We start from the raw sequence: 15,704 nt of genomic DNA on the forward strand, positions 1-15,704 counted from the left end.
CAAAATTAGAAATTACCAAATTTGGGAAAAATCCAATCACACGAATTGGCGGGATAAGATATTTTGCGGCGGTTTTAGCAGAGCGTGATGCGAGCGTTTAGCCCGAAATACGCGCGCGCGTGTTGGCCACGCGTGTCTCCTGCTGGCGTCGCGTTCGGGTGATAACCTCTAATGTTGTTATGTTTTCTTTTTTTTTCATGTTATCTCGACAGGAACTCGTCTTCCATGGGATGAGCAATATTTAATCGAGTCGCTGTCTGATTCCACTATCTACAATGCTTACTACACAGTGGCACACCTGCTGCAGGAAGGAGCCTTCGACGGGTCCGTTTGTGGGCCCCTAGGAATAAGGTACTGTGTCATACAGTAGTTTAGGGTACTTTAATGTTATCACCATGGAAACATGGTGTTCAGGACCGTAAAACCACTCGAAAGCATTAGATTTCCCTAGGAAACGCTCCAGACATCACTTTTAAATTTTTCCCATTTTGTAAATGTAAAAACAGCGGGAAAACCAGTATTGGTCTTGTAACGCATGCTGAGTTGGACCGCCCCATTCATCTCCAAATCGAAACTAAGTATCCAGCCTAAAAAATTGCACGTTGACTGATGACATTAATGGCTGAAAGACGAAAAAAGATCCACTCTGTAGGATCAACAGTAAAGATTTTAGAATGTTGATAAGCAAAGACGACCTAAATTACAAAGAAGCGTTCGTCAAAGAGGGTCGAGGTTTTTTTTTTTACTTTCCATGTTTCCATAATGGTAAACTGCGTTCATTCCTCTTCTTGACCTCAGATCTAACGCGCAAGCAGAAATTTGATATTATGCAAATCATTGCCTTAAAAACGAAGAGAGAATTCTCTATCGGTATAGAAAAACTCAGAGGATTAAAAACTGAAAAGGGAGCGACTGCTTGCAATCTTCATTTCTGGCGATGTACCAAAGTATTCTTAACGTTGTAAATTTACTTTTGACTGGTTCATTTGGCTTGCCACTCTGGTTCAAGACTTCTTGTTTTTTCGCTGCTTATTTGTTATCGTTTATTTGAAAGACTGTCTTCTTCACAGCAAAATAAACCTGTACAAAACATCTGGTCTCACACGGTTTTTATTGTACGATAAGCGCGCAAATCCGGCAAAACGTATGACTGAGAGATTAAAGAGAATCATCAACTAGGGGATATTTTCTTATAGTAATGTGCAATTGATGCTGTACAATCAGTAAGGATAATTAACGTTTTAAACTTGGGAGGGGGTAAAGTTATTTTATTTATGTGATATTTTTAGTTGTTTTGGACCATGGTGATCTGAAAATACACAATAGATCAATAGATAACTGTAAAAGGAATTTGGTATATGTGCATAATACTACACATGTTTTAAATCATGCTGCGCTTCCATTTCCATTAAGAGCATGTTGATTATTCCAAAGTGGTGCTGAAAAGCTAAACAATTGCGCCAGATTCAATTGCGTAGTATTCATTTAATAGTTATGTTATTTACACCGAGATATCGCTGTTATTTACGCTTTAGAGCGACCAAGTTCAGGGCAGAAAAAATAAATAAACTCAGTCTGCAAAATATTGATACAATAAACAGTAGCATATGAAAGAAATGCTCAACAGCGTTTATTTGAATGGTTACAGACTAGAGTTCTATTAGTTTGAAAGATCTGTACGGAATGATACACAAAAGCTCAACTCAATAGCTTTCATTTGAATGGTCACACACTAGAATTTTATTCACAAACTTTATTTTTTTTAGAATAACCTTGTTCAGCACATAAAAGTACTGCTATAAAGCTTTTATTTAAATGATCACTCATTAAAGTTTTATCCACAAATTTAAAACTTTTAGTACCATATATATTGCAAGTCTCGAAGTGTGACTTAAAGAAGTGATAGTGTTAAACGTTTTATCTTTGCCTAAAACTATAAGCACGGGGCTTATGGTTTTTTCAGTGTTTGCTTTTCGTTATAATTAGCGACTCCTTTATATTTCATGGTCAGTCTATTAAAGAAATGAATAAAATAGAAATAAAGCAAGTACAAACGAAACAACAAGAGCTAACGTTGTAACGAACGTTATCCTGTACTCAATCGTGTGTTTTTGTTTTGTTTTTTCAGGGCTGAACAAATGACCCGAGAAGTTTGGGATTATGTGTTCTTTAAAGATGCTCCTTTCCCTAAAACAGACGTCCCAGCAGACAAACTAAAGTAGGTGTAAAACAGCTTTGTACAATCAGTTTTTAAAACGCTAAATTTCAAGTTATGTTAGTCCATAGTTTGTAGCAGTTCCCTACGCTTAAAGATCGTTGTTTATGATTATATTAAAGATGTCTTTAAGGCGCGTAAACTAAGCTTGGCTCGAAACAGCGTTGAGGTCACAACCCTGCCTTCCTTTTAATTTTTATTTCTCGGTTTCCGTTACACTGGAAGCATTTAAAGAAGTACTGCTTAATACTTAATGACTTAATACTCGCTGTTTAGCTCTTTTCGTCTATAACTATAATTTAAGCAAAATTAGACCATTATTCATTAGGCTTAAGGCAGGCGCCAAGTCTTATCTTATCGAGATAAAGTTCAAAGATTAAAGGGTCGGAAGATTGTTTATCTTTGTAGACAATCATTTTTAGCTTTGGACTTAGAAGAGTATTACGTTTATTTTTTCGTGTTAGTCGATTGTAATCTCATTTGTTTTCGCAGTCTAAAATTTCCGCCAAAGGGGAAAAAGTCAACGATAATCGAACTAACGGCTTTTCTAATTGCGGCTCTTTTCTCCGACAATTACGTGCATTAATTTTCATGCAATATGTTGGGAATTCTAGTTTGATACAAAATGGCTTTATAAGCGTAATTACTTCTGTTATCTGTAAATTCCACGGCAGATTGGCCCGGGGCTTTATTTTGCGTTTTTAAAAACGTTTACTGCATACAGTCGATAATTTAGAAAACAGAACTTATCTGCTACGCCTCGGATACGGTGCACGAAAAATTTGGCACGTTTTGTGAAAATGTAGTTTCTGTGGTTCTGTAGCTATCGGTTCCTTACAAATTGTGTACATATGCTTTTGCAATACAAATTCTATGGCTCTTAGAAAAACTTTACTATTTTAGCTTGTTCTAGAAGCATCGTTTGTCTACCTTTTAAATTCCGTGTAATGTATATCTTATTTTTTATGTTTATGTCTAAAGTCGCCGGATCCAACTATGAAAATTTATCGATTCGATTTTTTTTGTAGTTCCGCACAAGAAATACCCATTTATATTTTACAAGGAAAATTTGACAAACAACTGCACTATCCTTCCTGCAATGTGCTCGCTGTCTTTGTTCTTAGTGAAATTAAATTTCCTTTTAGCTCGACCGAGTCTAACACGCTAATGGGAGATATTTGTCCGGTTTCCTTTGTAATGTGTTGGATGCGCGTGTTAATTAGATAAAAGATTTAGTTCCATTTTCTCGGACTCTCTGTAATTCTAAGTACTTTCCTCAACAAACAAGGAATTACGCCTATTTAAGTTGCCATTTTCATGATAATAAAAGGCTTTAAGTCTTTACTAATCTAATAAAAGTATTTTGTGAGATACAGAATCTAGTTATTTGCAAATTGCGGTGAGCTTTGTTCTTGGGCACAGCATTTATGGTCAAATTTATATTGATTAGGCTGACTTTACAGCCCTAGTTCTTTCCAGTGCCTGACAAATCTAGTTTAGGTTGGTTTGCATGAAAACTGAAGCCTTCTATATTGCTACAAATCCTTTCCAGGCGTGAAATTCGTTAGGCTCTGTTTATAGTAGAGCGGAGATATCGTCGTTGAGTGAATAACTCTTAATTTAAAGAGAGTAGGCAGGAAGGGAACTCTAAAAATAGTTTGGCCTAAACCCCATGTCCGCTAAACTTTAAATGATTAGTTCCGTCCTAGAAAACCACTTTAAATTGTTTATAATAAGTACGTGCTCTTAGCCAGAGTCCTGAAATAGCCCCTAGCGCTGTTCTTTCCTTTTTCTTTTCAGCGTAAGAGTTACGCGCTTGATTTTGTTGAGTCGCCGATGGTGCTTTGCTCCACGGTAAACAAGGCAGTGAGCGTTGTGCTAGCCCGGCTTTCACTCCTTGCTTTGTCTTTCTTGCACAGCGCGCTGAGAAGCGCCTCTCTAAAGTCTCTTTTTCCAAGAACATACAGCAGGGGGTTAGCTAGCGAGGTGAAAAATCGCGCGTAGTAGTAAAACACATACAGTACCCAGACCGGCGGCAAGAACTCCTCGGGGCTCAGTTGTTCTTGAAAGCTCAAAATGAAATATGGAAGCCAACAGGCAATAAATATGATCAACATCGCCAGGAAAATTGTGGCTGTTTTTCGCTGCGCACTGTTTCTCGAATCTGATTTTCCGTTTTGCGACTGTTCGGGGTCCGACGGGCTGTGGTATCGCCATATTTGTTTCTCATGGTACCTAACGGTGCTAAAAATGCGCACGTAGATAAAAGCCATCACAAAAAGTGGCACCGCGAAAAATATTGCAAAGACGACCAGGTCGTATGTTATCTGAGCTTTGTTTACTTGTTCTTCCTCGTCTTCGTCCATTTCAGCGTCTGCCCGCCATGATAGTTGAATGAGAGACACGAACGCGGCAGCGCTCCACGCGAGGATTGTTAGCGTGAAGAAAACGGTGCGCGTTACGATGTTATGGTAGCGCATGGCGTGTGTTATAGCGATGTAGCGGTCCACAGACACAAGCAGGATATGCAGCACCGTAGATACGGAGATAAATCGCCATATTAAAAGTGAAATTGGGCAGAACGTGTTGTCTCCGAAGGCTGAACAACAGATTACCATAGGAATGCCAACCAGACCTGCGAGGAGGTCACTCGCAGCGAGGCTTATAAGGAACGAGTTCGTGACAGTTCTGAGCGATCGGTTGCGAATGAAGAGGATTATGACGGTTAAGTTGACGACGATGATAAAAATTGCCAAAATGATTGGATATGTGTCGAATTCCGCGCTGAATCCTTCGAGAAACATGTCTTCTTCTCCAGAAAACTCACCGCTAGCAGAATAATCCTCATCGTCCGTGTTATTGTGAGGATAATCCCCTTCTTCTCCAATTGCTTGTGTTGTGTTTTTCATGATAAGTGCCTTTCCGCAGGGAAGTGGTCGCTTGATAGTCTACTGCTGGTACTGAGCGTCTCTTGGCGGTATCAACACAGTTCCGTTGATATGATTGCGATAAAATGCATCTTGAGTGTTTTTTCAATTACATACAGTCGCTTTTAATGTTTTCAGCGCTGCTGCTGTCTTCAGTCAACTTCTCCCGTCATTTTCCCCTGATGAGTGTTGTAAGACATCTGCTGTGAAAAAAGTTCCCAAAAAAATTAAAAGTGCTCAAAAAATTCCAAAAAGGTTGGCGCTACTTAAACCTACCTTCCTCTCTTATAGCAACACAAATATGTCTGATATGTGTTTCAAGAGCTAAACTTCTTCGCTTTTGTGTATATCTGCCCTTTTTGCGTGCGTAAACTTAGCTAGCACAAGTTTTAGTACTTACTATGTCGAATCGGAAGAGTCGAATTGTGTGCTATCGAGACTGCTGCGTGCCTTGTAACTGATATATAAAACCCATAAGCTAAGACACTTGTCTTTTTTTTATAACACATCCGCCAGGCTATATTTGTTTGACAGTTTCGTTTATTATGACAAATGCGTGATCTTTATGGAAAGTGAGTGAAAGCGGTGATGTTTTTTTTCAAACATTTGATTTCCACTTGATGATTTTCTACCAAATTTATTTGTTTTCTGTCCACGGTCGGAAAACCACAAATCATGAAAACAATGCTCGTTTCCCCGGTAAACTTCCTCTTCATTAACTCAATACATTTTTGAATGTAGTAGATTCTAGTTGTTTGAGATTTCGCTTTAATTTCGTAATTGGATTCGTGTATTTAATATAGTAAAGCTATATTGCGAATGGAACATTTGCATTTTGGCTGATTCTTAAACTGATCCCTGAAATTAAAACTGCCTTTCTTATTCTAATAGGAAATACTCGATTATTTATTTTTATGTCTCTAGCACCTATTCAACCTCTCAATGGCTTCTTTGAGCAAGTTTTAAGGATTTTTTGGCCCTCAGTTAATTTTTGCCTTTTTCCGTGCGCATAGAATATGATTTCGTCATAGATTGGCGAAGTCCTTTATCCATTTCCTGGTTTGCTTCGATAGAGAAGTCAATGAGAAAATTTTTATCCGTGAACAAATGAGCAGCTTTTGTTAAAAGGCTTTGCGAGGCACGTATAATTAATAGAAATATTGTTGTGCTTCCTGTATATTTCGCCTACCTGTTTGAGATCGCTGTTCCCATAAACTAAAGCTGCATAGATCTTGTGAGAATATTGTACGTGGATACAAAACCTCTCCGGCTGCTACAGCGGGTTATATTACAGTCATTCTTCAAACAGGTAACATCCAATAAAAACGCAGAAATCTCGTCAACAAAAACCGATATTGGACCCGCGAAAAGGCGTCCTTGGTCAGGTAATCATTAATCTTGAACTGTAAACTTCAGGAAGATATTATCGGATAAATTCTGACTGCATGGAATGATGTCCACAAGCGGTGATTGAAGTTACCGGCCGTAAAAAATCAAATCACAATGCGCAGATTAAAATTCAGTGTTGTCACATGAATTATTTCTTCATCCGTTGGTTATCCAGAGTTGACGACAGCGTATATTAAAAGGATCTGTGCCTTTGTGATAAGCGTGGGTAGATGTGTTTTTAATTGACAATCTTAAAATACTCTCGTGGGTAAAGCTTTATGGGTGATATTCCACACTCAATCTAGACATCTTCCGTAAACATTGAACGATAGCCGAGTTTTTTTGGTTTTTCTCTGTTCACTCTCACGGCTCCCCGAGGGACAAAACTCATTATTTTTATAAAAAGGCTCGGAAATAGCTGTGAAATGGAACTGTAATTAACGAAAGAAGTGTACTTGTTGAAATTTTAGGTCAGAAAGGTGTCATTAACATTCGATTGAATGAGTCTGAAGTTGACAATGGCTTTCACAAATAATCAATGGTTTTTTGGCTGCCATAATAAACACGAATATTTTATTTAAAAATATACTCGCTTTCTGCGTTACAGTTTAAAAAAACAACAAGATTTTCAAAAAACGCCCCACAACGCGTAATCTGCTTCTTTATTTATGCTTCTTGAGCTTCTTTAGTTCTTTTAATTAATTTTCTTTTTTAGAGACGCCTTGAAATGGGGATGGTTTGACGCGCTTTATGTCGCAATGCACATTGGTAGTGAGGGTGGGTGGGTGGGGGAGCGAGCGAGCATGTGTTCCGCAGGCCATGCATGCATCGGGTTTCCCGTTTAGTCCCTCTCGTATGTCTTGAAAATTCGCGTTTAGTGCTCTTCGAAAGTCTTGAAAATTATGTTTTAACGATCTGAGTAGCGTAGATTTAGATTTCCATGTGAGTCGTAAAACTATCGTCACAAAACTATCGTTTTGTGTCCTGGCGCGCTTTCTCTACGTACTTCCGAGTACTTTTAACGAAAAAAAATTGCAACACATTTTGTCTGGATCGCATGTTAATTTTTGTTTTAGCTCTCGACGGTAATTTAATATTGGCGTTTATACATTTCACCTGTTTGGCTGCTTTCAAGTCTTTCAAACTATCAAAGTTTGAAACAACATAAATTGAAAATCCTCGGGTAAATTTGTGGAGGATGTCAGCTTCTTTTATATATTGCCTTGTCGTGTTCGCTTAGAGTCGTGTTTTTGTACCCGAATCAGAAGGTCCAGAGATGACAGTAACAATCAGTGCTAATAATAGAAATCAAATAATAATTTCAACGACGCATTATAGTGCATGACATGCTAAGTGTAACATGATGTTTTTCCTGAATATCAGTTTTGCAAGTAACGCACGGCTACTAAGCAACTAAACTTAAAGTTATTGTTATTTTCTGTTTGTGTCCTGTTAGTTTTCTCCATTTCTGCCTAACGACCTAAAACGGCTAGCAAACTACCGAGAAGTTCCTTATATCGTGAAGTTCGTTTTATACCGAGAGATTTGTTACATCACACGCGAGCTTCATATCGCGAGTTTCGTTATATGGCGAGCTTTGTTTTATCGCTACGTTCGTTACATCACGAGCTTCGTTATATCGCTACGTTCGTTACATCGCGAGGTTCGTTATTTCGCTATGTTTGTTACATCGCGACTTTCGTTATATCGCTTGGTTAGTTAAATCGCTAGGTTCTTTTCATCGGGATATGAATGTAAAATGTTTTGCTTTACAAGGTGATCAAACGACTTACGGTGATCGTAAAATTTGTGAAAAACGTGAGAAATTAAAAAAAAGCGTTCAAAATTTTTTTTATCCGCATGTGCAAGTGAGGCATACGGCATGAAGCGATTGCGTTATTTATCGGTGTAAATGCTTTTGAACGTCTGGGAGGTGTAAATTGAATGCCTTTTTTTAATAACTGCTAGTAAGAATGCTGCAGAACATGTATTGAAAACGGAATGTTTTTTTAAGTTTTTTTAACGTTTCTTTCGCTATTTCCCGATGTTCTGAATCTTACTTTTTATACACCAGACTTTTTATTTTTATCTTTTCAGCCTTTGTCCGTACTTTATGATAAGGGTGCTCAAGGTTCGATATAAAATTGCTATGTGCAACAAAAGTTGTATTTCATAGTATCGGCAAATCGGTTCGATTCCTTCTTTCTCGTTTGTTACCTTTCTTATGTTTTGTTTGTTAGTAGTGATTGTTCTAGCCGAGCTTCGTTTTAATTTTCAAAATAAAGACATCTGCCCAAAATGTTCAACTGCTGTTGACTAACTCACCTCATAAATTTTGCGCCAAAACGCTATCCTGCCAACGACACAAAACGCTTTTCCCTTAATAAGATTTTACGCTCTTAATTTTCACGTTTTCTTGCCATTTCCTTTCTCTATTGTTTAGGCTTTGTGGGATGTGCACCTGCGAGTGTAACTCAAATCATCAGTTGCCCTGAATTTTCTTTTTCAGCTTGCTTTCCTTTTTTCCTAATTAGTATCGAAAGTGTTTGATATAGTTTATAAAAGGGCTGTCTTTTCGGAAGTGGTGCTCCAGTTTGCTTGGGTTTCTTTTGTCTCAGACACACACAGGCGTATAATTAGAGTGAACTAACAAGAAAAGGTGGCCAGTTCCTGCTGCGTCTAAATCACTAAGTATATTGTAATCACAACAAAAACAATATGAACAAGGAAACCACAATCCTGTATTATATCAGTGTTGTAACGAAAACGTCTCACAAAAAGAAGTTCGATATAAAAAGAAAAATACTTACCGCTGACAGTAAGGGTAAATGTAAGACTGCTTTCGGAGGCAACGCCGAAGTCTATTAATGCAACCCAGTCTTGCGCTCGTCTTATAATGTGTTTTGTTTGTGCTTATATGATATATGCAAATTCGTGACACGGGTGAGGCATTTTAGTGATTCAAGGAAATTATTTTGAGTTTAGGTGTCTGCTTCCTTTGAAACGTAATAATCAAGTATTGATAGTGATAATAACCCTCCATTTAAGCCGTTCATGTCAGTTTTCTTTTGGTAACCTTATATACCTCCTCTTTCAAATTTTATTAAAATGCCCAGTCGCATCGTAGTCTTGACTAATTTAACGTTCTGCAAAAAATGTTGTTTGCTCTGAGTTTTATTAAACTCGACAACATGTCACTACAGATGATCTGTCTATTTCTACTTTCATTTTTTGTTGCATTCTCTCCGGACTCAATAACCATTTATAGTTGAGAATGAAGAGCTGTTGGCAAAACTTCCTAGCGTGGAGTCCCGTGCTCTGCGCTTTTTTTTTGCTAAGCTAACAACGAAATATCTTTACTCTAATTGGATAAGAGGAAAGTGCATGAATCTGGTGCACCAACCGCCGGAAAAGTTTCATTTAAAAATGTGCTATTTGGTGGGCAAGAGGAGTCTACAATGTTAAAGAGTTGATTTAAATAAATACGAGTTTTCACTGACTCAAAAATAAGTGATTTCTTCTGCAAGGTGCGAACATTATGAACCATAAAAGTACTCTTATCGACAAAAAACGGCCTTCTTTATATGCTACCTAAGCACGAAGAGGACTAATTAAGTATGTATCAACAACAACAAAAAAGGCCAACGATTTTCATAAATTTGGAAGCTTTTAGCCACTATCTTCTCATGCCCTTTAGAGTTTCGTTAAAAGACATAGAAGATCATTATCGGGATACAATTTTAGTTGCTTTTATCTTGATTCGAACTTTCTCTATAAAGCAAGCCCCTCTTTTCTCTCATAACCGTGCTCAAAACTTCGAGGAGGTCGTTTAAGCCCAGGGCGTTATTAGCAGGACTTACAGTAATTTTTTCATTTTCAAGTTGAAAGCTGTTGAGAGTTTCATCTCGTTCAAACTTTCAACAGCAAATGTTCAACATGTTTCAATTTTAATTAAACAGCAAGTAAACAGCTAAGATCAAATTTTGCCGAACGTTTACCTAAACTTGATGTTACCTGAGATTGCAACAACTTAATTGATAATTGTTATTTATGTTTTGGTGTGAGTTTCCTGTAAACTTCATAATCCATGCACGTTCAGCGTAACAATAATCAACCGTCGAAGTCATTGATGTGCCAGCGTGGTCGCTTAATAACTTTTTTCTATTCATAACTTGTGATTTATTACCTCGCTTAAATGAATGAAAATCTCTTATCGTTCTGTATAAAAGGCAATTTACTTGCCGTTTTATTAAAATGGAAAGTCGCAACCATTTGACTATTTTAAGTTTTCATTCTCATTGTTTTCTATGTGTCAGAGAAGCCGTTTAATAACTTTTGTGTGATAACCAGTTCTCACACAAGTTTAATGAAAATCTCTAGTGCTTTTAAAATCGTGCGCAAATAAACAAAATTGTTGTTGGCTAGCTGTTTTTATTAAAATCGAAAATGCGTCAGTGCTATCTTGCGGTTTTCATTTCGCGTAATATTTTTTCTTTGTTTTGTCTGACTCGTGAAATGTCAGGTACCTTGTTGTGGGACATGCACTTAGGGAAGCGTGATTACTAATAATAAAGCTGTTAGCAAGGTTTCCTCGCAGCCTAGCGCTTCATTTTACATGCAGACCGCGAAATGTAATAATAATATCAACATTCTGCTGGTAACGAACGCAGGTCAGTCGCGCGAGGCACACCACGTTTGAGAAGAAAAGAAGGAATTTTTTTTAGAAAGAAGGAAAATAGAAATTGCTCAGAGGGAAATGTCTGGGGTTTTTTCCAGCACTTTAAATTACCTTAGAGTTTATGCTCCTCTTTCCAGTTTCACTTTTTGGCTGCGTGGATTGTTTGAAGCAATCGATAAGCTTGCCAAATTACGGCCTGTAAATAATTTATCTTGAAATTATTGGTTATTTTAAATTCCAGCGTGAATGACGTTAACTTCGACTTTAATTCCTTTTTTTTTTCTTACAAAATTCTACCCATTGCGAAAAAAACGTGATGAATAACTTGCTCCTATAAGTACACCATGTGAATACATTGTCCAATAAACCGTTCTTATTCTTATTCTTATTCGAGCCACTTGTCAGAAATTCTTTGTTGTGAAATTAACTGTGCCCGCAGTGTTGGTAAGGGATGTTGCGAAGTAACCCTGATGACGTATGTAGATGGTGACAAGCTCACGTGACAATTTTTGGAGTGCGCTCGAATGATTTATGATTGGACAAAAAGGAATCGAAAACTTCTCGACACGAGTGTTCCATTATATGTTTTGTTTTAGAGCGGTTTTTACTTGAGTGTCAAAAGTTAATTGCGTTTGCTTAAGTTTTGCATCACCGTGCGTAGTGATTGGTTTAAAAATCTCGCGCCACTTTCTAAGCCAATCAGAACTAAATCCAAAACCAATTATGACTCGCTTGCGCACGTTTTCCCGCGCTTCGTGCCAGCTACATGAATTTGCTTCGATTTTTGATTGGTTCACTGGATTGTCTGTGTCCAGAGTAATCAGTTTGGTTTTGGTTTTACGACACTCGATTGAAAACTGCTCTAATCCTTGTTTCGATTAGTTGCGTTTTGTCTAAAGAAACCAATAAGATTTTGTAGTGAAGAAGGTTAAGATTAACGTTTCTCCTTTCAGCAAACTGCGACAAGAGTTTCAGTACTGGTACCCAGTGGACCTGCGTGTGTCTGGAAAGGATCTGGTACCTAATCACCTGACGTATTTCCTGTACAATCATTGTGCCGTGTGGCCAAAGGAGAAGGACAAGTAAGTGTCACCATGATGAATAAATTCACGGTTTTTTTCTCAACTTATCTTGAGAAGTAAGTGAACATTTCAACTTTGAAAGAGGGAAACAATTCGTGAGTATCGTATTTATTCGATTAAACGCCGCGGCGTTTATTAAATTTTTCGTGATTCGAGTGCGGCGTTTATTCGAGGGCGACGTTTATTTAAAACTCAATTAGTTTTATGCAAACAGTTGTATGGTAACTGAACATTTGAATTTTAAAAAAGATAAACATGTTTTGGTGCTTGTCTGAAAAGAATTTTTTTTATCAAGAAAAGTATTTTTTTAGGCTTGCTCAAACTTGATTATTACTGCATTTGTTTTTTGGGTTTATTAGTCGAATAAGTGCCGCATCATGATGCGGCGTTTATTGGAGGGCGGCGTTCATTAATATTTCTGCTCTAAACTGCGGCGTTTATTCAAGGGCGGCGCTTATTCGAGGAAGGCGTTTAATCGAATAAATACGGTATGTTTTTGTTTGTTGTTTATCCGCAGGTGGCCACGAAGTGTAAGAGCCAATGGACACTTGCTACTTAACTCTGAAAAGGTAACAAACAAGACCTTTATACAGTGCACGTTAAGCTGCCTGAATGTAAACTAAGCTACTTTCGCCAGAAGGTAACAACAGTAGAAGTTTGACACTTTTTTGAAAGTATGTTACTAAAGTTAGTTTATTTATTTTCTGCTAAATTATCAGCTGGGTTGTTGATGTAATCAGTGAACTAATAGTGTTTATTTTTCAGATGTCCAAATCGACTGGAAACTTTCTCACACTGAGGCAGGCTGTGGACAAGTTTTCTGCCGACGGTAAGCCGTACTCGCCCCTCCCCTCCCCCCTATTTGTCCATTCTTCTTGATTACACGACTAAAACATTTCAGAAGGCCAGTCACTAAAATCCAGTCAACCAATCAGAACGCTTTATTGATCACATAATAAAGTTAGAGTTTCGTTTATGCGCTAATGTTTGTAAATAAATCCAGACGTTTCGGGACTTCTGTCCCTACATCAGTGGAAAACTGATTTTCCACTGATGAAGGGACAGAAGTCCCGAAACGTCTGGATTTATTTACAAAAATTAGCGCATAAACGAAACTCTAACTTTATTATGTGATCAACAGACTGCGCTACACAGTTTTTAACAATATTTTGACAATATTGTGATCTTAGAACGCTTTATTACCTGTCAAATATTCTCAAGTATTTTCACTCTTGTGCCTATCGAGGAACAGACCATACCTTATGTTATCTTTGACCTGTTCATCTCCCTTTCCCTCTCCCTGCTACGACCGCCGTAATAAATGTTTTGTCCGATCTAGGCATGCGTTTGTCTTTGGCTGATGCTGGTGACACCATGGAAGATGCAAACTTTGTGGAAAAGATGGCTGATGCAGGTATCCTGCGTCTTTTTACATTCCTGGAATGGACTAAGGTTAGTCCTTGTTAATTCATGTTATCTTGTAAATTTAGTAGTTTAAACAAAATTTACTTCACTGTAGTAACAGTGGCCGAGCGTCGGTATCCCACGTCATGTAAATAATCAACTGTTTAGACTCCTGCCAGATGAAAGTTTATTCAGTTTTGTGTTCATTTGAAATATTTGTTCATACCCACGACCCCAAGGCTGCGAGGCTTTAATTCAATCGTGTATATCAAACTATAAATTAAGTTGCTTTGCCTTTTTTACTTGTTTGTAAATATCCCTATTGGAGCGCTCAAGAAAATTTAACAATCCTTTTTCTGCATTTGTTGTATGTTACAGTAAACTGTTAGCTTTTTGTATAACGAAAGTTTCTGACAACTAAATTTGTTATTTTTTTTTCTGCCATCAGGAGATGCTCGCTTGTAAGGACTCTCTGCGGACCGGGCCAAAAACCTGTTTTGATGATCGAGTCTTTGAAAGGTGAGTTTGGTGTTTCTTTTCAATTAAACAGGTTTTTCAGGTTTGGTTTAATTTTCTTTTAAGCGTCACCACCAAGCAATCTTGATATAGGCTGGGATGTAGTCCGTTAGGACAAAATTGGCCTTTTAATTTCCAGTGCGTTTAACAAACAGATAATATGTTGAAACTATATAAATTTTGCAAAATTTTACCAAAAAACCAGCCAAGTTAGAAACGTTAGTCTTACATGTTTAGTTTTGTTCATATTTTAGTCCATTTCCATCCTCGCCATTGTAGTTCCTAATGTGTTACTGTTATTTGTCGAGTACTATTCTACAAAATGAAACGATTACTGTTGGGTTTCCTACGCGCAAGCCTTGCGTTTTTACGCTTGTCCATTTTGTAATCCATTTCCATTTTCATCATCGTTAGTCATTTTCATTTCCTACTGGATTTCTGTCATTTGTCGAGTACTGTTCTACAAAATTAAACCATTGTTGGGTTTTCGTATTCTATTACCCAATTGTTGAACAGTTTCAAAATCAACTATTTGTTTCATTTGTAGTTCTATCAACAAAGCCATCGAAGAAACAGACACCAACTATAAGAACATGATGTACCGAGAGGCCCTAAAAACAGGCTTCTATGAACTGCAGGCGGCTAGGGACCGATACCGAGAGGGCTGTATGGTGGGCATGCATCGAGACCTCGTGTTTAGGTTCATTGAGGTAAGGTGCACTGCAGTTAGTACCATATTTGGTAATAAGTGTTAGGTACAAGAAGGTTTTTGCCTGAAAGTGGTCGAATGTTTTTAAATCTTTCTTACTTCCCTCTACATTTTTGTTGCGAATAGAAGAAAGAAGTTCTTTTGAGGGCAATGAGACTTATCAATTCAGTAAAATAAAAACAATTTTCTACCAATTTGACTTTGATGCGTTTACGTGTTAACAGAATGTTCCCTTCTCACATGGTCAATGATTTACTATCGCTTATTCGCTAGCCGTTTGTTAACAGTTAGCATACCTCTCTTGTTAGGTTCAAACGCTGCTGTTGTGTCCCATCTGTCCCCATCTTGCTGAACATCTTTGGGAGCTGGTCGGAAAGGTACGTCATGTAAAATATTGTGTACTATACCTGTTCGATGGCAGGGTTTGTCAAAGTGTTATCTATACATAGCCTGCAGAACAGGCGGTTTATTTTGCAGGTCGCGCAAAGCAAGACACATCGAGCTCCTCCGTTTTAGATTTCTTCTTCGTGTGAACAGAAGCATTTTCATCTATCTCTCAAAGCCAAAAATACGTTTATTGTTACGCATTTTTCAGCAGAGTATTCGACTCTTGAGAAACTCCTTTGTTTAAACAAGGCATATGACAATGGCAGAACTGAAAGTTAGGTGTATCACTATGTTTCTTTACGAAGGAAAAGGGTGTCACGAGTTGAATATAAATTTCCATAAATATTGCACAGTCAGCAACAAAAGAGTCCTTTGCGAAAAGCATCCGTTTTCAGCT

General features: G+C 37.7%; 2 protein-coding genes across 9 annotated transcripts in view; one reads left to right on the forward strand and one right to left on the reverse strand.

Annotated features, from left to right (window-relative positions):
• The window catches only part of LOC144654585 (leucine--tRNA ligase, cytoplasmic-like), a 41,006-nt gene that overhangs the window by 13,861 nt on the left and 11,441 nt on the right, over positions 1–15,704 (forward strand). The window contains exons 21-29 of the mRNA XM_078514755.1: positions 213–351; positions 2,129–2,218; positions 12,163–12,291; positions 12,809–12,860; positions 13,057–13,120; positions 13,631–13,743; positions 14,144–14,214; positions 14,759–14,921; positions 15,229–15,297. Coding sequence (XP_078370881.1) covers positions 213–351; positions 2,129–2,218; positions 12,163–12,291; positions 12,809–12,860; positions 13,057–13,120; positions 13,631–13,743; positions 14,144–14,214; positions 14,759–14,921; positions 15,229–15,297 — 890 coding nt within the window. The remainder of the gene's footprint in view (positions 1–212; positions 352–2,128; positions 2,219–12,162; positions 12,292–12,808; positions 12,861–13,056; positions 13,121–13,630; positions 13,744–14,143; positions 14,215–14,758; positions 14,922–15,228; positions 15,298–15,704) is intronic.
• LOC144654578 (histamine H2 receptor-like) lies at positions 3,447–9,440 on the reverse strand. 8 transcript variants are annotated; one of them, XM_078514743.1, is made up of 2 exons: positions 9,342–9,440; positions 3,447–5,345 (listed from the first exon to the last, which is right to left on the reverse strand). In XM_078514743.1, the coding sequence occupies exon 2, from the start codon at positions 5,122–5,124 to the stop codon at positions 4,024–4,026; it is 1,101 nt and encodes a 366-aa protein (XP_078370869.1). In that variant the 5' UTR covers positions 5,125–5,345; positions 9,342–9,440; the 3' UTR covers positions 3,447–4,023. The 8 variants fall into 8 exon arrangements, with proteins under 8 accessions (XP_078370869.1, XP_078370875.1, XP_078370872.1 ...); XM_078514749.1 differs by having other exon boundaries at positions 3,447–5,342; positions 9,342–9,391; XM_078514746.1 differs by lacking the exon at positions 9,342–9,440 and adding an exon at positions 8,857–8,944.

The sequence above is a fragment of the Oculina patagonica genome, chromosome 5 (assembly GCF_052425735.1).
Source record: "Oculina patagonica isolate OP01 chromosome 5, crgOcupat, whole genome shotgun sequence".
Lineage (NCBI taxonomy): Eukaryota > Metazoa > Cnidaria > Anthozoa > Scleractinia > Oculinidae > Oculina > Oculina patagonica.